Source organism: Vicugna pacos, chromosome 4 (assembly GCF_048564905.1).
Source record: "Vicugna pacos chromosome 4, VicPac4, whole genome shotgun sequence".
NCBI classification, from domain to species: domain Eukaryota; kingdom Metazoa; phylum Chordata; class Mammalia; order Artiodactyla; family Camelidae; genus Vicugna; species Vicugna pacos.
This window is the reverse complement of record NC_132990.1, coordinates 162,670-181,343: the sequence shown is the minus strand read 5'-3', so window position 1 is coordinate 181,343 and position 18,674 is coordinate 162,670. Positions and strand designations below refer to the sequence as shown.

Below are 18,674 nucleotides of genomic sequence, written 5' to 3'. Positions count from 1 at the left end.
CAGTTTCTTCATCTATAAAACAGGAATAATAAAAATTCCTACCTTTCAGTGTTGTGATGAAGAGTAAATGAGTCAGCACTTTCAAAACACAAGAGTGCCCTCACAGAGAAAAATAATGTGACAATGAATATATGTATGTTCGTCTATAACTGAAAAATTGTGCTCTACACTGGAAATTGACACAACATTGTAAAATGACTATAACTCAATAAAAAAGTTAAAGAAATAAAACACAAGAGTGTCTGGAGGTTAGCTCTGGATATTCATTAGATGTGGCAATACAGGAGACGGAAGGAAAAAAAGATGTGTGTCAAAAATCCAACTTCGGACGTTGATACTCACCTTAACACAGAAGGGTTTTGGGGCAAATCTCAGTCTTCCTTGCCATCCTCTGTGCCCGCAGCAGCAGCCAGCTGATCAGAGGGGAATGATGAACTCCAAACCAAAGGTGACAATCATCATGAATTCCTAAAATATCAAATGAGACACATCAGAGAGAGGCATCATGAGCAAAGCACAGCAGGAAGCTCTATGTATATTTCTGGACATTTGGACGCTCATTTAAAACATCTAGATGTTAGAGTCCAAAGTTAACATCTCCCCTTCTGCAAGTAGCACTAACCCTGGAGGACATCAGAACCCCACTCTGTATTTCCTGGTATAGAATGATATCCCTTTTCTAGTCACTAACACTGTGCAAATTTAGAAGTCAGTTTTCATACTAAATGGCGGGCTGAATTACAGATCCACCTTTTCTGGAATAGATAGTCATCCTTCAGTATACTCAGGGGATTGGTTCTAGGACCCCAGGAGATAACAAAATCCATGGATGCTCAGGTCCCTTATATAAAATGGGACAGTATTTGCATAAGCTATGAACATCCTTCCACATAATTTATCTCCTCTAGATTAACTATAATACCTAATACAATGTAATTCTGTGTCAATACTTGTTAATACAATGTAATGTAAGTGGTTACCCTCATGTGATTCAAGTTTTTCTTGTTGGAACTTTCTGGAAATTTTTTTCCAAATATTTTCCATCCATGCTTGAATTTGTGGATGTGGGACCCCCAGATGAGGAGGATTGATTGCAGCATGTAACTTCCTTTAGTTACAAATGAAATATATGAGATGAAAGAGTACACCCCCTGAAAACCCAGCTTTACAGTTTTCCAAAAAACAGATCTTCATTTTACTGCAAGGAGATCCCTAAGCCCTTAAGAGTTGTTCTCAGAGAATGAGAAATAAATATTTGAGTGTGCTGAGTTCTTCTGCTATGAGGACAAAATCTTCTAAGAGAGCAAATTTCAACATCATTATCTCACGTGGCACATAAATCCTTTGCCAGAAATGAGACCTTGATGCCTCCAGACCTGAAGCCTAATTAGTATGCTGCTGTTTGGTGAGAGCTGCCTAGAAAATACCACTTGCTCCAGCAAAACGACTTTGAGATTATTTAGGGAAAGCTGTGAGTGAACCCTAGGACAGGCCAACTAAAGTAGCTCATTAGACAGTGGGTCACAGAAGGAGAAAGCAGATGGACTTTATTAGAAGAAAGCATCTCCCAAGTGCTTGTCACAGGCAACTTGTTGTCCTTTAAAGGGAACAGGCACCGAGTCTATCAAAATCTGCTTTCCTTACAAAAATATTTCCCTCTTTTGTTTTTAACAAGGGTCGATGCAGCACTTACAATGTAAAATAATATTTATCAAGTGATTCTTGTTATAATTGCTTAATTGTAAAGGTGCTACATGGTCTTCATTAAAACGTTCCAATATCACAGAAATATACAGCATAGACAGTAAAGGTCCTAATCCACCCACCTAATCCATTCTCCTACCCCACACCCCAAAATAAAAACCATCGTGAAATTTAGAAAAATGACATTTTTGTTGCAAATTTCAGGCAAATGCTTGTTTCTTCTGTTAGAGTATGTGATGATGTGTTGTAATTTTGAAGTGCCTAGTAGAGCTGTATCATTCTAGCCTTCTGTTATTTTGCACTAAGAATCCACAGATATTTCTCATGATGGGAAATAAATCTCCAATATCATCACCACTTAGTTCCAGTGATCTGTGGTCTAAGTCTCCCAAGATGACTTTATGCACAGATAACCAAAATCATGGTCAACATACCCTCATTGATGAAATGAGGTTTGGATTTGTTTTGGCTTTTAATTTTGAGTATATCTCTAGGTAGTCTGGTTTACTAATTCATCAAGGTGGTTACATTGCCACCTTAGGAAGAGTTGGATGTGAACCCTGGGGAAAGGCCAGGCTTCTTTTTAATCCAGCACATCTTTCCCACATAGAAAGCACACGGAGGTCCAATCCCACTTTAAAGGCAGGTCCACATGTTCATCTCTCCTCTGCCTCCTACTTGTGCCAGGAAGCTTGGCAATTCACTGGTGAGAGGTTGTATTACGAAGTAAGCTAAGAAAATCCCACTTGTGGCCTGAGCAACTAGTCACTACCACACCATACAACAATTTTTCTTTCATGGGGGCAGCTGAGACCGGTAGAGGTACAGCCATTATTCCAGTACGGTAGGTTCTCATTGCACCGATTCTGTGTTGTATCCTGAGGCAGGATAATTTGCAAATTCTTTACTCAGGTACCCTTGTTCAGGAACATTATTTGCTGATTTTTTTCAATGATGTTAGGAAGAATCCTTCATTTCCAAATAAAGCAAGAGGATGTTGTAATTGGATTTCACTATGGGATAAGGATTTCTGCCTTGGAGAAGTAAAACTAGGGTCAGCATTCTCCTCTCCATACTAGAACATTGATTGCTATTCTTTATCAGGTCTTGGTTTTAGATGATGTGAACAATAACTTCAAAAATCTCCGGTCACTGTGTGAGCAGTGGTGAATGAGGGACCTCAGCCGATGTGTGTGGAATGTTTCTCAGGACCAGGATGCAGGCTGCTGGGGATGCCCAAGATAGGAGCCTCTGTGATTGGGGACAAAAGTGTGAAAACCACCTTGACTAGATTCTGTCTCTTATTCCCTGAAATTTCCACCTTATTTCCATCAAAAGGAACAAGGTGCTACTGAGCCAGAGAAGAGAAAGCATTTCAAATCCAACAGACACAACTGGTGGGAAATGAGATTGTGAGGTCACTTTTTTTGCTCTCTTGTTTCATTTCCCAGCTTTGTTGAACTATAATTGACAAATAAATACACACATACATTGTATAATGGTGGTCTCAATCAAGTTAATTAACATATCCATCACCTCACATAGTTAACATTTCTTTCTTGATATGAACACCTAAGATTTAATGTCTTAGCAAATGTCCCGTATATAACACCACTGTTAACTATAGTCACCATGCTGTGTATTAATTCCTGTAGGACTTCTCTTGCATAACTGAAACATGTAGTATTCACCAATATCTCTCTTTCCCCCCAACCCTTCCTGTCCCTGGGAATAACCATTCTGCTCTCAGCTTCTATGATTTTAACTTTTTAGATAATGAGATCATGCAGTATTTGTCTTTCTGTGCCTGCCTTATTTCGTATTTCACTTAGCATAATGTCCTCCAAGTTCAAACATGTTATTCCAAATGGCAGGATTTTTTTAAGGCTGAGTAATATTCCATTGTGTGTATATATATACACACATAGCAGTCACATGTTATTTATTCACTTATCCATGGATGGACACTTGCATTATCTCCATAGGTGATACCTCATTGTGCGTTTCCCTGATGATTAGTGATGTTGAGACTTTTTCATATACCTGTTGGTCATTTGTATGTCATCTTTTGAGAAATATCTATTGAGGTCTTTTACCCAGTTTTTAATTTGATTATTTCTTTTAATTTTTCTATTGAGTTAAGGAGGTTCTTTATATATTTGGATATTAACTTCCTATCAGATGTTTGGTGTGCAAATATTTTCTTCTAACCCAGACTTCAGTCTGTTGATTGCTTCCTTGTCTGTACGGAGGAGTTTTAGTTAGATGCATTCTCAGCTCTTTTTGCCTTTGTTGTCTGTTATTTTGGAGTCATATTAAAAAAAAAAACCCAAAAAACTACATTGCCCAGACCAATGTCAAGAAGCTCTTTCTCTATGTTTTCTTCTAATAGTTTTATAGTTTGAGGTGTTTTGTTTAAGTCTTTCACCCATTTTGAGTTGATGTTTCTAAATTAAAGTATAGTCAATTTACAATGCTGTGTTAATTTCTGGTGAACAGCATACTGTTTCGGCCATACATATACATTTGTAGTTGATTTTTTTTACGTGGTGTGAGATAAGCGTCCAGTTTCATTCTTCTGCACTTGGATATCCAGTTTTCCCTTTCATGATAAAAATTCTCAGCAAGTTAGAAATAGAGGTGGATTATCTCAATTTGATAAATAGCATCTGTGAAACCCCTACAGCTAACATCATACTTAAAGGTGAAAGTCAGATGCTTTCCTCTAAAAATCAAGGCCAAGGAAAATGCTAGTTTCACCACTTTTTTTCAACATAGTTGAACAGTGTAGTCACTACAGTAAGGCAAGTAAAGGAAATAAACAGCACACAAACTGGCAAGGCATATATAAACAGTCTATATTCGTAAATATGATTGTCTACAGAGAAGTCTGCAAAGAGTTTGCCAAAAAAACTTAGAACTGACTAAATACTTCAGTAAGGTTTTAAGACCTAAGATTACCATACAAAAATCAATCACATTTCTTGTCACCTATCTTGATTGTGGTGGTGGTTTCATGGGTGTATACATTTACCAAAATTTATCAAATTGTACAGCTGAAATATGTGTAGTTTACTGTACAGGAACCATACCACAATAAAGGTGTTTTTAAAAAAAGAACTTAGCCAAAAAAGTCAATCACGGTTCTGCATATTAACAGTCAGGATGTGAAAACCAAAATTGAAAGCACAATATTACTTACAATCATCCCAAAGAAAATAAAATGTTTAGCTATGCACTTAACAAAACCTGTACAGGCTATGCATGCAGAAAATATGCAAAGTGTTGATAAGAGAAATCAGAGAAGATTTAAACAAATGGAAATACGATGTTCAGGAATTAGAAGATATTAAAAGATATCAACTCTTCCTAAATTGATTCATAGTTTTAATGAAATTCCTATCAAAATCTCACCAAGTTATTTTTGTAGACATAAGGAAATTTACTCTAAAATTTATGTAGAAAGTCACAGGTCCTAGAGTAGTTTAAAAAATCTTGAAAAATATAATTAAGTGGGAGGAACCATTTTACCTGATAGTAAAGCCTCCTGTATAGCTCTAGTAATCAAAACCGTGGTGTTGGCAGAGGAACAGACACACAGAGAACAATAGAACATAATAGAGAGCTTGGAAATATACTTAAATATGCTCAATTGATTTTTTGATAAAAGTACAAAGGCAGTTCAAAGGAGGAAGAAATCACCTTTTTAATGAACAACGCTGGGACAATTGGACCACCATCAGCACTAAAATGAAGCCCTATATCCCTCACCTTACACAATCAGTTAAAAATGGATCATGGGCTTAAATGTAAAAACTGTAAAATTTTTAGCAAATATCATAGGAGAAAAATTGGGGTATTCGGGCTAAGCAACAATTTCTTAAACTTGACACCAAAGTAATGAAAACAAAAATTGATAAATTGGTCTTCATCAAAAGTAGAGAGGATAAAAAGCCAAACTGTAGACCTAGAGGAAATACTTGCAAACCACACATCTGACAAAGGATGGGTGTGTAGAATATATAAAAACACTGAAAACTCAATAGTAAAAAACAACTCAACTAGAAAATGAGCAAAAGACATGAACAGACATTTCACTGATTAGAACAATGGATGGCAAATACGGAAAAATACTCAACAACTTTAGCCATATGGGAAGTGCAAATTAAAACCACAATGTGATCACAGTAGGCATCTATCAGAACAGCTCAAATGAAAAATGGTGCCAACACAAGATGCTGGGGACATTGTGGAGAAACTGCTTTCTCTCATGCATTACTGATGGGAACATAAAATGGCACAGTCCCTCTGGAAAACAGTTTGATGGTTTCTTATAAAATGAAACATGCAGTCAGTATATGACTCAGCAATAGTACTCTTGGGCATTCATAACAGGGAAACGAAAACTGATGTTTATACAAAAACTTGTACACGAATGTTAGTAGTGGATTTATTCAAAATGACCCCAAACCAAAAACCGCCCAGATGTCCTCATCACGTGAATGGTGAAACAAGCTAGGTTACATCCATCCCATGGGATACAACTCAACAATAGAAATGAATGAACTACTGGTAACACACAACAACTTGGATGCATCACTGGGGAATTACACTGAGAGAAATAAGGGAATCCCCCAGAGTTTACATAAAATCTGATCCCAGCTACATAATGTTTTTGAATTGAGAAAATTTTAGAAATGCAGAACAGATCAATGGTTGCTAGAAGACGGGGATGGTGAGAGGAGAGGTGTGTGGATGGGAAGGAGGATGTGGGCGTGGGGATTGAGGGGACTGGGGGTGAAATTGTTTGGTGTCTGGACTGTCACGAGAGATACAGGAACCTCCACATGTGTTAAGATTGCATAGAACTAAGTACCCATATACAGATGCATACATCCACCTATAAGTACTCCATACAATACTGGGGAAATCTCTATAAGATTCATGAATAGTATCAATGTTATTACCCCTGTTGGGATATTACAGTAGTTTTACAACATGTTATCGTTTGGGGAAACTGGGTAATGTGTACACAGGGTAGAGCCAAAGTATTTCTTTCTTTTTATTTTTTTAATTGATGTATAGTCAGTTATAATGTGTCAATTTCTGGTGCACAGCACAATGTCACTGTCATGGATATACATACATATATTCATTTTCATGTTCATAGAATCTCTTACAGCTAACTGCACATGAGTCGAAAACTACCTCACAAAAATTTTAATTAAAAACAAATCTTTGCCCATCATCCAGCCAGTTGGGGATGGCACTGAAGAGGCAATCTGTTCCTCTTCAAGTCCAGATGCTGGATCTCACTGTGTCCTGGTTTCATGGTGCTCTCTACGTGACCCTTGGGATGTGGTCCCTTGATTTTATTTTCAAATGAGTTAAAAATACAAACATCTGTTACGCTTATTGGAAATGACTTAGATTTGGGATGATGTTCTTCTGACCTGGGTGGGGCCAGCCAAGATCCAGCTTCTGCCGCCTTCGCTAGGATAAATCATTGCATTTTCTCTTTCTTGGTTTTAATGGAAATAAAATGCTCTTTATTTACTGAAATGGTTGTTAAAGAGATGCGTGAATAATAGAGTACTTGACTTACATAGAGGAAGTTGTAATATAAAGCTGGTGTTATTAGCAGTGGTCTGTACCCCTGTTTTGAAGATCCTAGAAGCTTGGCTTTGACAGCTCTCCATGGAACGGGAAGTGATGTTTATTTTAATCACCTGTCCTGAAGGACCTGTAGTGTTTCCTTAATTGCCCTCAGAGAATTTTGGTAAAACATAGAATAGCTTCCCTGTTCTTCTTAAACACTTAGGAAATGCATATAGAAATTAAGAAACCAGAGAGGCAGGGGTAGAGCTAGTTTTAGATTGTATGTAGAATATCTGTTGAGAATACTAATCTAGCATTAATCCTCCTTTCTAGATATTAAGGAGGAATCTTCATGTCACACCCGAGACCTGTGATGTTATTTCTTGACATATGACTGCTGTAGTATTTGAGATTTAAATTCTTGCAGTTATTTTTTTTTTTAGTTACTCCAAGTGGTTTTAGGTATAGATTGATTTTTTTGCACAAATTCAATAATGCCTAACAGCTCATGTTCTAGTTGTTTTCTCATTAATTTACAGCACTGTTCATGTTTTAAAACACAGTGAGCTTTGTCTAATCTACAAGCTGTCTGCTGTGACCATTGTTTTTTCTGTTTTTACTTCATCAAAGAGCCTTTTTGTGAAGATGAAATGCTAACGTTGTAAACCCCATGACATTTGCACCAGTTCTTGAAGAGCTGTGGCTAATTAGATGTACAACATTGGAATGGCTGCCTTTACTCTGAATATCAATATAATCAATTACTAGCTGTCACTCCTTTTTTTGTATGTAACATTTCCAAAAAAAATAAAATAAAATAACATTTCCTGCAGTGAAAGGGTGTATGACATCAACTGAATCATAAATTGCAAAGAAAGGCATCAGTCAGAAGGATTGCAGTTATAATTCTTCGTAATTTGGAAGATTCTACCAGTATAACGCCTGTTAAAGAAATGAAGTTAAGATCTAGGGATGGCGCTACACTCAAATCAGGATGTGGAAATACACAAAAGTAAATCATCTTTTGGGTTCTTGCCTCTTCGAAGGGCAGAAAAAGACCCTAAACACCTGCATACTATTACTCGGAGGCCATCACATGCCATCATCAATCTAGCTCGCTTTCACATTTCCCTTTACTTATTAGAGCAATTCATTAACTATTTGTGTATGGGAAGAGAATTTAAGGAAATGGATGTTTTTACCAAAGGGATTGATTTGACCTGGAGTTGAGGACAGAATCGAGCACCACATCGAAGGTGGTGGTGAGGGTGTGATGGAATTGACTATGTAGACACTGAGTAGGGTTGTGCAGAGAAGGCGGCACAGTAGTAGGAGCAAAGTGAGAATGGGAGATGCAACAAGGTGTGAAGGGGCATCCGTGTTCCTGCCTTTGCAAACAGTGGTTGAGTTTGGTTTTGAAGCCTTGGGTTGGCCTTGTTGGCTGGAAAGCTTAGGAAGACACCAGTAGATGACTTCATTTCAGGAGCCCTGGGAAAGTCTAGTGCCTCCTGAGGCCCTCCACTTCCTGGTTGGTTGATTCCCCAAATTTCTCTAGAAATAATAAGTTTTCCACACCTGTTAAAATGTAAATGTCCCTCTGAAAAAGAACTCATTTAACCACATTTATAGGACCGTGTTCATTTATCCCGCAGGCTTTTCAGAGGGGCATGGGGAAAGTGTTTGAAAACATCCTAACCCAAATGACTGATTCACACTGTATCACCAAAGAAGGACCAGGGGCAGGTTCTTATCAGGTGTTGGGGCCACAGGAAGAGAGCAGATGGGCCAGGGGCAGGAAGTGGGTGCCCCCTGGTTGGGGAAAAGAGCAGGACATCCCTGGTTCCCCCACAGTTCAGCCTAGTGGAGGTCCCATGTATCCTAGTTGCTAGGGGAATGCCATGATGAGGACTCCTGCCTTCCTGGAGTGACTTTACACACTTAAGAATGAGTTGGTTGCTGCCAAGTGCTTAAGTGACCACCTGGTATGAGGGAGTCAGGTGACCCCTCCATGTCAGTGTTTCATCTTCTCAAAGTCACTTCTACAACAGGGCGAAGGATAGCTTAGGCAATCCCTCCGTCTGCATGAGGAGGGGGTGTGGGTGTGTCTGTAGGTGCTCTCCGCTGAGGTGCCCAGGGTGGCAGTGCACACAGTGAGGAACAGACAGCAAACTCACTGAGTTCTTCTTGATCCCCCACCTTAAAACCAAATGATTCCTTAATTGGTTTAAGGTTTATATACCAATGAGTCTGCATGAAGCCCTGTGTTTGTATAGCAGTGATCAGAACTAAAGCACTGAGTCGTGAACACCAAACTAGAAAAATTGAAAACAGTTTGTGGCACCTTGAACTCAACCCAGATAGTCATTCTGCTTTGGTTTTGCCAAATAATCACAAAATGAACCAGTTCAATTTGGAATGTAAGCCAGAAGTTCCAAATCATATCAAAACAGGAACACCAAGAGTGCCTCCAAAAGCAAGGAAATCAAAACTAGTTTTCAGTTGATTCAAATGGCTAATTTGTCAATTTCTCATTATCCTATTGGCTTTTCTTTCTTTCAAGAATTATATGAGCTAGCTCTCCAAAGAATTTAAAATTTGAATTTAAAGTGAACATTGCCACTAGAAATCAAATGAGGCCATTGTACTAGTTTTATAATAAAGTATGCAAGAGCAATGGGTTTTTCTTACTTATAAAAATGTAAAATACTTGTAAAAATTTCAATAAAATTCCTTGAAACAAACAAATGATGTATTTCAATCAAGAGACATCTCTGATCTTAAGAAATTGGTACGTGCCAGCCAAGTTGACGATAAAGCAACTCTCATCTTCTTTTGGTGATGTTTCTCTTGACGTGGACGCCTGTGACAAGACAATAAGTGGAATAGTATAATGGGCTGAATGTTTGCTTCCCTCAAAAATTCATATATTGAAGTCCTAACCCCCCTAATGTGATGGTGTTTGGAAGGTGGCCTTTGGAAGGTGTCTAGGTGTAAATGAGGTCATGTGGGTGGGGCTCTAGTGATGGGACTAGTGCTCCTATAAGAAAAGGGAGTGATATTAGAGTGCTTTCTCTCCCTACCATGTGAGCTCAGTGAGAAAACAGGCATCTGCAAGCCAGGAAGTAGGCTCTTACTGGGGAACCAAGTCAGCTGGCACCTTGACCTTGGACTTCCAGCCTCCAGAAGTAGGAGGAAAATCACACCCAGTCTGCAGTATTTTGTTATGACAGCCTGAGCTGATTAAGACGGGTGGCTTCTGTGCTACTGAGAGGGCTGACGAGTCTGGTCAGGACCAAATGTGCTTTTGGAGAACTTTCAGAACTTTGGATTTTCTTACTTGGGAGTCACATCTCTACCCTCACAGCTGCCCTTGCTTGGACCAAAGAAATTGCTCCTATCCTGAGACATCCCTTGCCTTCCAGAAAAGCTGCCCCTTCCCTCTTCCTCTGGGGTATCTGCATTGTTTAGTGTAACTAACTGTTCTACAACATCTACTTCATTTTTAAGTGTTCTGCTCTAATGGGTCACTTAACAAATGTATACTGAAGACCATGACCATGCAAGATAGAGGTGAGCAATGGATCTAGCTCCTTGGAGGAGTTTATAACCTGTTTGGGATGGTAAACTACATTCACTGGGAAACTCATGCAATGATGTACAACTTAGTGCATGAGGGGTAGTCCCTTGAAATGCTCCTCAGCCATTCTGGTACCTCCTCTGCCTTGGGGGGCCCTCACTGGATATTTGTTGTTGTTTCCTTCAGTTCAGAATTTCAGGTTCAGCAAGAACTAATCAGCATACTGCCTTATCAACGCATTACAATCAAAGTTCTGAAAAGGAGCTAGCTAGAAGACAAATTGGCTTAATGGGTCGATTCTTTTTTTTTTTTCTAATCTGCCTCTTTAGCATCACTGATGCTAATTGTGATTGGAGAGCCAATGGCTTCCCACCACAAGATGTCCTAGTGTCACTGTGGGATTGTTTTGAATCCCATTAATTCATTTTGAGGAGAAATAAATACGAAGTAATTTGAAAACACTTTTTTTCAAATTCCAAGAAAGAAATTGTCTCTTTATAATGACTCTGATATGTTTCTCAGCTTTTCTGAGCTATTCTATTATATCTAATCAACGATTATTTGTATTAGTAAAATAATTTTAATTTTAGTTACTGTAGTTTTAAATGTCTTCACGCTTAGTTTTTCCTCATTTTCTTCTTCTAATTACTTTTATTAATTATAATAAACTTCAGAGTCTTCCTCTTAAAAAAGAAAACTGCCAGAACGTTTGGCATTTTTTAGAAGTTCAATTCGCGCTGTTATTTAAATGTAAAAATACGTGGGTGAATCTGTAGTACTAAAGACAAATAGATACCCAAGTGACTAAAAATAACTACAAAGACCCTAAAGTCAAAAAACAAAGATCTTAGTACTCACCTGAATCACCCAGCTCATTTGTACGTGAATGTCCGTTTGATTTTACTTGCCTAATTTTTCACAATTTTTCCTACAGCCTAAACGGCTGCAATTCATTCACTTGAGCGAGGGTGCAATGGAACTGACACTTTGAGAAGTACAGGTGGTAGCTCAAGGTCCACGTCCATTAGGGAGGCGTGCCCGCGCCCAGGGGCACTGTGGGTAATGTAGTCCCGCCCCGAGGTATTGTGGGTAGCGTACTTCCGCGCCGCGCTCTGGTGGTTCGGAACGCTGTGGCCATCATTCCACGCTTGTCATCAAGCCTGCCCTTAGCCGCTGACTCTCGGGGACAGAGGGTCGGGAAAGCACGGAGACGGTGAGCGCGAGGGCGGGCGATGTTGGTACGCTCTGGCCGGGGGTTCCTTGAGATCTGTTTTTTTTCCGGGCGGGGTCGAACGGGGGTCTCGGGTCTCGCCTTACTGACGGGGCTGGGGGCCCAGCGTCCTGGCCCAGCGGCCTCGGAACTGGTGCAGATGACTTTGGGGGACAGAAGCACCCTTCGCCCGGAGCAGACGTCCCCACTGCTGGGCGCGCAATTCGGACTTCTTTCTTGGGTGTTAATTGGGGCTCGCGACTGGGTGGTGCCCACCGGGGTGATGGAGGTACCGCTTGGCCCTTAGGAGCTGGATTTTGGGGGATACGCCCAGACTCGCCTTGATGGGAGGGTGGGCTTGGGTCAGCGGCCTCGTGGCCCGCGGGCACCCGGAGGTATTTGGAAGGGTCCGGTGAGGGTAAGGCGTCCCTGGGTTTGCGTCGGGTGTCTTGCGAAGTTGTTTGGCTCCTTTAGCCTTGGGGCTCCTCTTGGAACATGGGGTGGAGCAAGTGGAGGGGAGGGAGCCCATGGGGTAGGGAACTTTCCCCCAAGCCCCAGGGGACTGGTGGCTGGCTCCCCAAATTGCTGTGGGTGGGGGAGGGGAGTGGATGATAAGACATCCAGACGGTTTATTTTAAACTTTGCATTGTGAAAACATTGTAAACATACGCAGAAGTAGCCGTGAGGTTTCATGGATCAATCACTTAGATCTACCACTTATTAGTGAGAGAACCCTGTCCTTTCTTCCCCAGATCCTCAACCCCAAGTGTGCATCTCTTTGGTCATTGCTTCTCCCCAGGGGCCGGTGCCAGCCCTGCTGTAGGAGTTCCGGCTTCCGAAGGGAGAGTTCAGGTCCTGGTCTACCTCTTTCTCGGCGTCATCTTGAACGAAGTGCTGAACCTCCTGGAGCTGTGGTGAGTGTTGGAAAGAGGTAGAACGGGTGTCTGGCACAGGCTAATATAACGTTCATTTCAGTAACATTTAATAATGTTCATATGTATTTTCACTAAGACATGTAGGCGCTTAGAAGACTAATGTCATGCTGGGTATCAGCATGACTCACAGCAGGTTCATTCTAAAAACCACAGTCCAATTCTGTTCATCATGTTGTCCTTCCCTTCCCTGCCAGGTCGTGATACCTTATTTTAGTGAAGAGCTCCCTAGCTGCAGGCTTAGGGGTTTCCAACCTGTTGTCTGGCCTGGGAGAGAATCCTGAGGCTGAAGCTGCTTGCTTTGTACCAGGTTTCTCCTGAGAGCACTCTATACTCCCTTAGATCCAGAGGGGACTGCCTGTCAGGGCGGAGAGCATTTCTAGGGGCTTGGCAGCCCTGCCTCAGATGGATACCACTTTATGGCTTGACTTATTTTTACCAGAATCTTTTACAGAACAGAAGTTTTTAATCTTAACAGAATCCAACTTACGAGAACTTTTCTTGCATGGTTGTGTTTTTGGTGTTATATGTGAAAAAATGTTGCCAAATTATTTTCTAAGAGTTTTATAGTTTCACATTTTACTTTTAAGTTTATGATTCATTTTGATTTAGTTTTTGTGAAAGGTATAAAGGTCTGTGTCCAGATTCTTTTTTTTTTTTTTTGATGTGTGAATGTTCATTTGTTCCACTACTGCCATTTGTTAAAGAGCTAACCCCGTCTCCATTGAATTTCCTTTGCTCCCTTGTCAAAATTCAGTTGACTCTATTTGTGTCAATTTCTTTGCTCTCTATTCTGTTCCATTGATCTATTTGTCTATTTTTTAAATTTGTTTTTTGCCAATACTGCACTTTTTTGATTACTGTAGCTGTGTAGTAAGTTATGAAATCTCATCGTGTCCGTCTCCTGACTTTGTTCTTCTGCAGTGTTGTGTTGGCTCTTCTGGGTCCCTTGCTTCTCCATATAACTCTAGAACCATTTTGCTGACATCTTCAAAGTAACCTGCTGGGATTTTGATAGACTGAATGTATAGATCAAGTTGGAAAGAACTGACATTTTAACAATATCATGTCTCCCTACCCATGATATGGAATATTATTATTATTTTTTAGCTCTTCCTTGATATCTTTTAGCAGAGTTTTGTAGTTTTCCTCATATAGATCTTATACAATTATTTTGGATTTATACCCAAGTATTTCATTTTTGTGTATGTTAATATTGTAGTGTTTTTGATTTCAAATTTCTCTTATTTACGGCTTGTATATAGGAAAGCAATTATTTTTTGTGTATTAACTTGGATCCTGCAGCCTTGGTATAGTCACTTGTTAGTTCCAGAAATTTCTTGTTGATTCTTTGGGATTTTCTACATAGACAATCAGGTCATCTGCAGACAAAGACAGTTTTGTTTCTTCCTTCTCAATCAGTATGCCTTTTCTTTTCTTTTCTTGTTTTCTTGCATTAGCTTGCAATTCCAGTACGGTGTTGAATAGGAGTAGCGAAAGGTAACATTCTTGCCTTGTTTTTGATCTTAGTGGGACAGCATCTAGTTTCTCACCATTAAATATGCTGTTGGTGTCAATTCTGCACTCTTTTTTTTTTTTGCACTATTTATTTAAGCTTAGGCACAATTACTTGCAGAGGATGCCAGCACAGCTCTTTTTAGCCTAAGCCTAACAAAATTAATATTAATTGTTTAATGTCATCTAACATGCAGTTAGTGTTCAGTTTTCTTTGATTGCCTCCAAAATGTCTAAACAATGTCCACACATTGCACTTCATTGATATGTCTCTCAAGCCTCCTTTTTTCCCATAAGTCCTGATTTTATGCTATTAACTTGTGGAAGTCTTCACATTCTTTTAAAAATTGCAAATTATGCCAATTCACCCTTAGTATTTCAGCATCATTTCTTAATAGTGACTATTTTTGTATGTCCAGAATATTATGATCATACCTAACAATATTCACAGTCATTCTCCAACATCATCTAATACCCAGTTCATATTGAATTAGCCTTCTTAGTCCCCTAAATGTCTTTCAGTTCATTTGTGCAAACTAGTCAATCAAGGCATACAGATAACACATGAAGCGTGATTTCTCTCTTAAGTAGTTCCGCAGTAAGGAAAATCTCTCAAAAATTTCATCATGAAATTGACTTGTTGAAGACCTAGCCCATTTTATGACTGCCCATTCGTAATTTCATGTCACATTTCAAATCTTGGGAACCTAATCTTGGAATATATAAGTGGAGAGGAAGGTGCAATGAGATTATGGCTTCCACCCTGCTTCAGGTCTCCCCCCGGATGTACATTGTCTAGAGCGCTATAGCCCTCTTTGTGTTTTTAGTTTCCTGGGCCTTGTCATTTGACCTCAGGGCAGACGTGGATGGGGAACTTGTGTTATCAGTATGATAGGTCCTTTTATTTCTCAGCGTGAGTGCTTACCTGTAGACACTCTGAGACGCTTTTCCTCTTAAGAGTCTACCCAGTGACTTAATAGTCTCATCCAGCTTCTGGGGGCTGAGGGCTTCATTTCCCAACTGGAGATTGGGGCTGAGCCTGCTGCTGGCCCACCTCTGGGAGCCTTATTTATAGGACACTGGTTAAGAGTGGGCTGCCCCGATGCCCTCTGCAGCCTCCCTTCCTACCTCCCTGTCACCCCTGTTAAACTGGGAGGCTGGATACAAGGGTACTACTCCTCCCAAGCACACCCTCATTTCTCTTCTCTTTCCCCAGCTCTGCTTCTGCAGCTGGACTCTTCTCTAAGAAGAGCACTCAGCAGACCAAGAATATGGCCCCAGGTCTCCTGACAACCAGGGATGAGGTGAGTCCTGAAATTTCTTCCTAGCTGTTGCAGGATGGACCCATTGCATTTTCTTGTCCTGTAAATTCTGTGTTGGTGGTAGACCATACCTAGCCCTGATCTTGGAGATGTGACTTACCTTACCTGGATCGTTTTCTCAGACTCCTCTGCTCCATTCATGACTCATGCATTCACCAAGTAGCAAAATGTTATCAGCGTAGTTAAAATACAGATGCAAGATATTCATGCTGATGTGCCCTGTGATTCCCAAGGCAGGAAAAAGGGAAGGAAATCTTTCAAGGGAGGAGCTGCCTGAGCTGCCTCTGACAGAGTTGGCAAGTGGAAGAGCTGAGGGAAGGCATCCTTTGGGAATGTGGCAGGAAGCCAACCATGTGTCAGAGACTGGGCGACCTGCAGACTGTCCCTCACCATGTTGGAAGCTTGAAGCAGCAGCGACCTTTTGTCACTTGAGTTTGTGTAGAGGTGAGGGTGCTAGCCTGCTGTCTCCTGGTGATTCATGGATAGATTTAGTTTGGCTGGCCTTGTGCTTTTCCACACTTGAAAATTGGAAGATTGCACCTAAGTCCTGAGTCTACACTCATGATGTGTGTGACAGGTAGCTGGAGCCACACAGCATCTCCTTGGTGTTGTCACACCCCCTTGTGTCCCTTGACCCCATGGCCAAGGCACCTGCTTCATTTACTCTTTACCGCCTTCACCCACTCTGAGCCTGGATGGAGGTAGTTCAGCCAGAATCCTGAAAGCCAGGCTGAGTTTTGAGGAGTTTGCCAAGTTGAATTCAAGGATTTGGAAATAAATAGTAATCAAATGAATTATTAAAGGAAAGATTTTCTAAGCCTTAAGACTAGGGAGCATGTTAAGTTGACATAATCAAGTGGAGTTAACATGTATTGACCGCCTAAGCAGATGCCAATTGAAATAAGTGTGTTGATCATATCATGTATGCCAATTAGTGTCAACTGGGCTAATTCCATTTTCCATTGCCTGTTCTGTAATAAAATTGGCAAGTGTAGAATTTTTTTTGCAAGATCTGGACATGATCTTAATACTGAGCTCATATGGTGGATATTGGCCTGTTACTGTATCAGTTAAAAATGATTGGTTTTTATGTTTTCAGACATCACCAAAGACTGGATATTCCTCGGTTTTTGCATCTTTTAAATCTTTGAGAGAAAATGTATATGTAGTATATGTGATTCAGAATGTTCCCTAAGGTAATAAGGAGAGCTTTTCTTTTGTATGTTTCACTTTACCATTTCTGCTGTTAATAGAGAAGCATTCTTGGCCCAAAAGAAACATTACTTTACCTGTCCCTTCTGTGCCATTTCCTGTGGGAGCTTTAGCACACCTTGAGTCTTACCCTGTCTAGAACCAACATCTCTCAATATATATTTTTTCCTTTTATTCATTTCCTCCTGAAAAGTTGATGCCAGGGCATGAGCATCTGAGTGACTTTGATTTTTAAGGTGAGGTTTCCATACCTGGAAGAGTGTCAGGCAGTCAGAACGTACTTGTTTCATAAAGGGACCACAATCTTAACTTATTTTGAGAGCACAAGAGAACAGAGAGGTTTGTTTGTTTTGTTGCTTGTTATTTGAGATAAAGAAATTACATATCTTAGGATTCTCTACATTGCATTTTCAGGTGCTTTTTTTGTGTGAAGTCTAAACTGTGTAGAATAATCTGACTTACATATATATCATGACATTTAGGCATTTTTCTTAAGGGCTTTTGCCTGAGAGAATAAATTGGAATCTACATTAGAGTTCTGACATAGAAGGGGCTGTAAGCTGTTAACTGGTAATTAATAGTTAGGATTCTTATATTTAATGTTAAAATTTATAGTTGTATATCTCCTGTGTGAAGGAGCATTTGATGGTTTACAAACAGTGATATCTACAGCACAGCCTCCATTCTTACAAGACTGCCAAATTTAGGGGTTTGCCTATCATTGGAATTAAATGTTTGTAAAATTGTTCATTTAGATATAATTCACATTCAATAAAATTTGCCATTTTAAATAATATAATTGAGGAGATTTTAGTATATTCATAAAGTAGTTCACCCCTCACCACTATCTCATTCAATAATGTTTTCATCATTCCCCAAAGAAACCCCACACCCATTAGGAGTCACTCGCCACACTTCCCTCCCCCAGCTCCTGGCAACAAGTAATTTATTGTCTGTTTCTATAGATTTGGTTGTTCTGGATGTTTCATATAAATGGAATCATAGAATATATGGTCTTTTGTGTCCGTTTTCTTTTACTTAGTGTTAATATTTTCAAGGTTCATCCATGTTATGGCCCAAATCAGTGATACTTCACTCTCCTTTAAGGTTGAATAATATTCTTCTGTATGGATATCTGACATTTTGTTTATTCATTCATCAATTGATGGACATTTTAGTTATTCCTATCAGTAGAATTAATTAATATTTTTGGTCTGTGTGCATCTTTGATAGGTTGTGATGATAAAATTGTAGTGTATTAAAACTAGCGACTACCTCAGTGTCATACCTTTAAAGATGAAGAAACCACAAACATTCACATTCAAACCGATGACTCTACAGTTTAAAAACATTCCCAGATTTTCACTGTTTCATCCCACTATTTCTCAATCATTGGAAACTTAACCTGTTCTCAACGTTTGAGAATCTGTTTCTGTGGGAAATTTTGTTCATGAAATGAATTTTGGACTTATCACCCAATAGAAGCAAGTGAAACAACACGAGTGTTTTAAAGCACATAAGCTACAACTCTTGTGGTAGAGAGGCTGTGTTCCCTTGTCTGCTTTCAAAACCCTCCACAGGATGATGCTACAGCTTCTTTGCTC

At 39.8% G+C, this 18,674-nt stretch overlaps 1 protein-coding gene across 7 annotated transcripts in view; it reads left to right on the top strand.

Annotated features, from left to right (window-relative positions):
- The window catches only part of LOC116278393 (uncharacterized), a 58,883-nt gene that overhangs the window by 4,912 nt on the left and 35,297 nt on the right, over positions 1 to 18,674 (top strand). For 2 of the 7 annotated variants that reach the window (XM_072959033.1, XM_072959034.1), the window contains exon 3: positions 12,842 to 13,003. In XM_072959033.1, coding sequence (XP_072815134.1) covers positions 12,842 to 13,003 — 162 coding nt within the window. Of the gene's footprint in view, positions 1 to 12,020; positions 12,118 to 12,841; positions 13,004 to 15,752; positions 15,841 to 18,674 lie in introns of those variants that run through there. The other 5 variants (XM_072959038.1, XM_072959035.1, XM_072959039.1 and 2 more) reach the window with 5 other exon arrangements.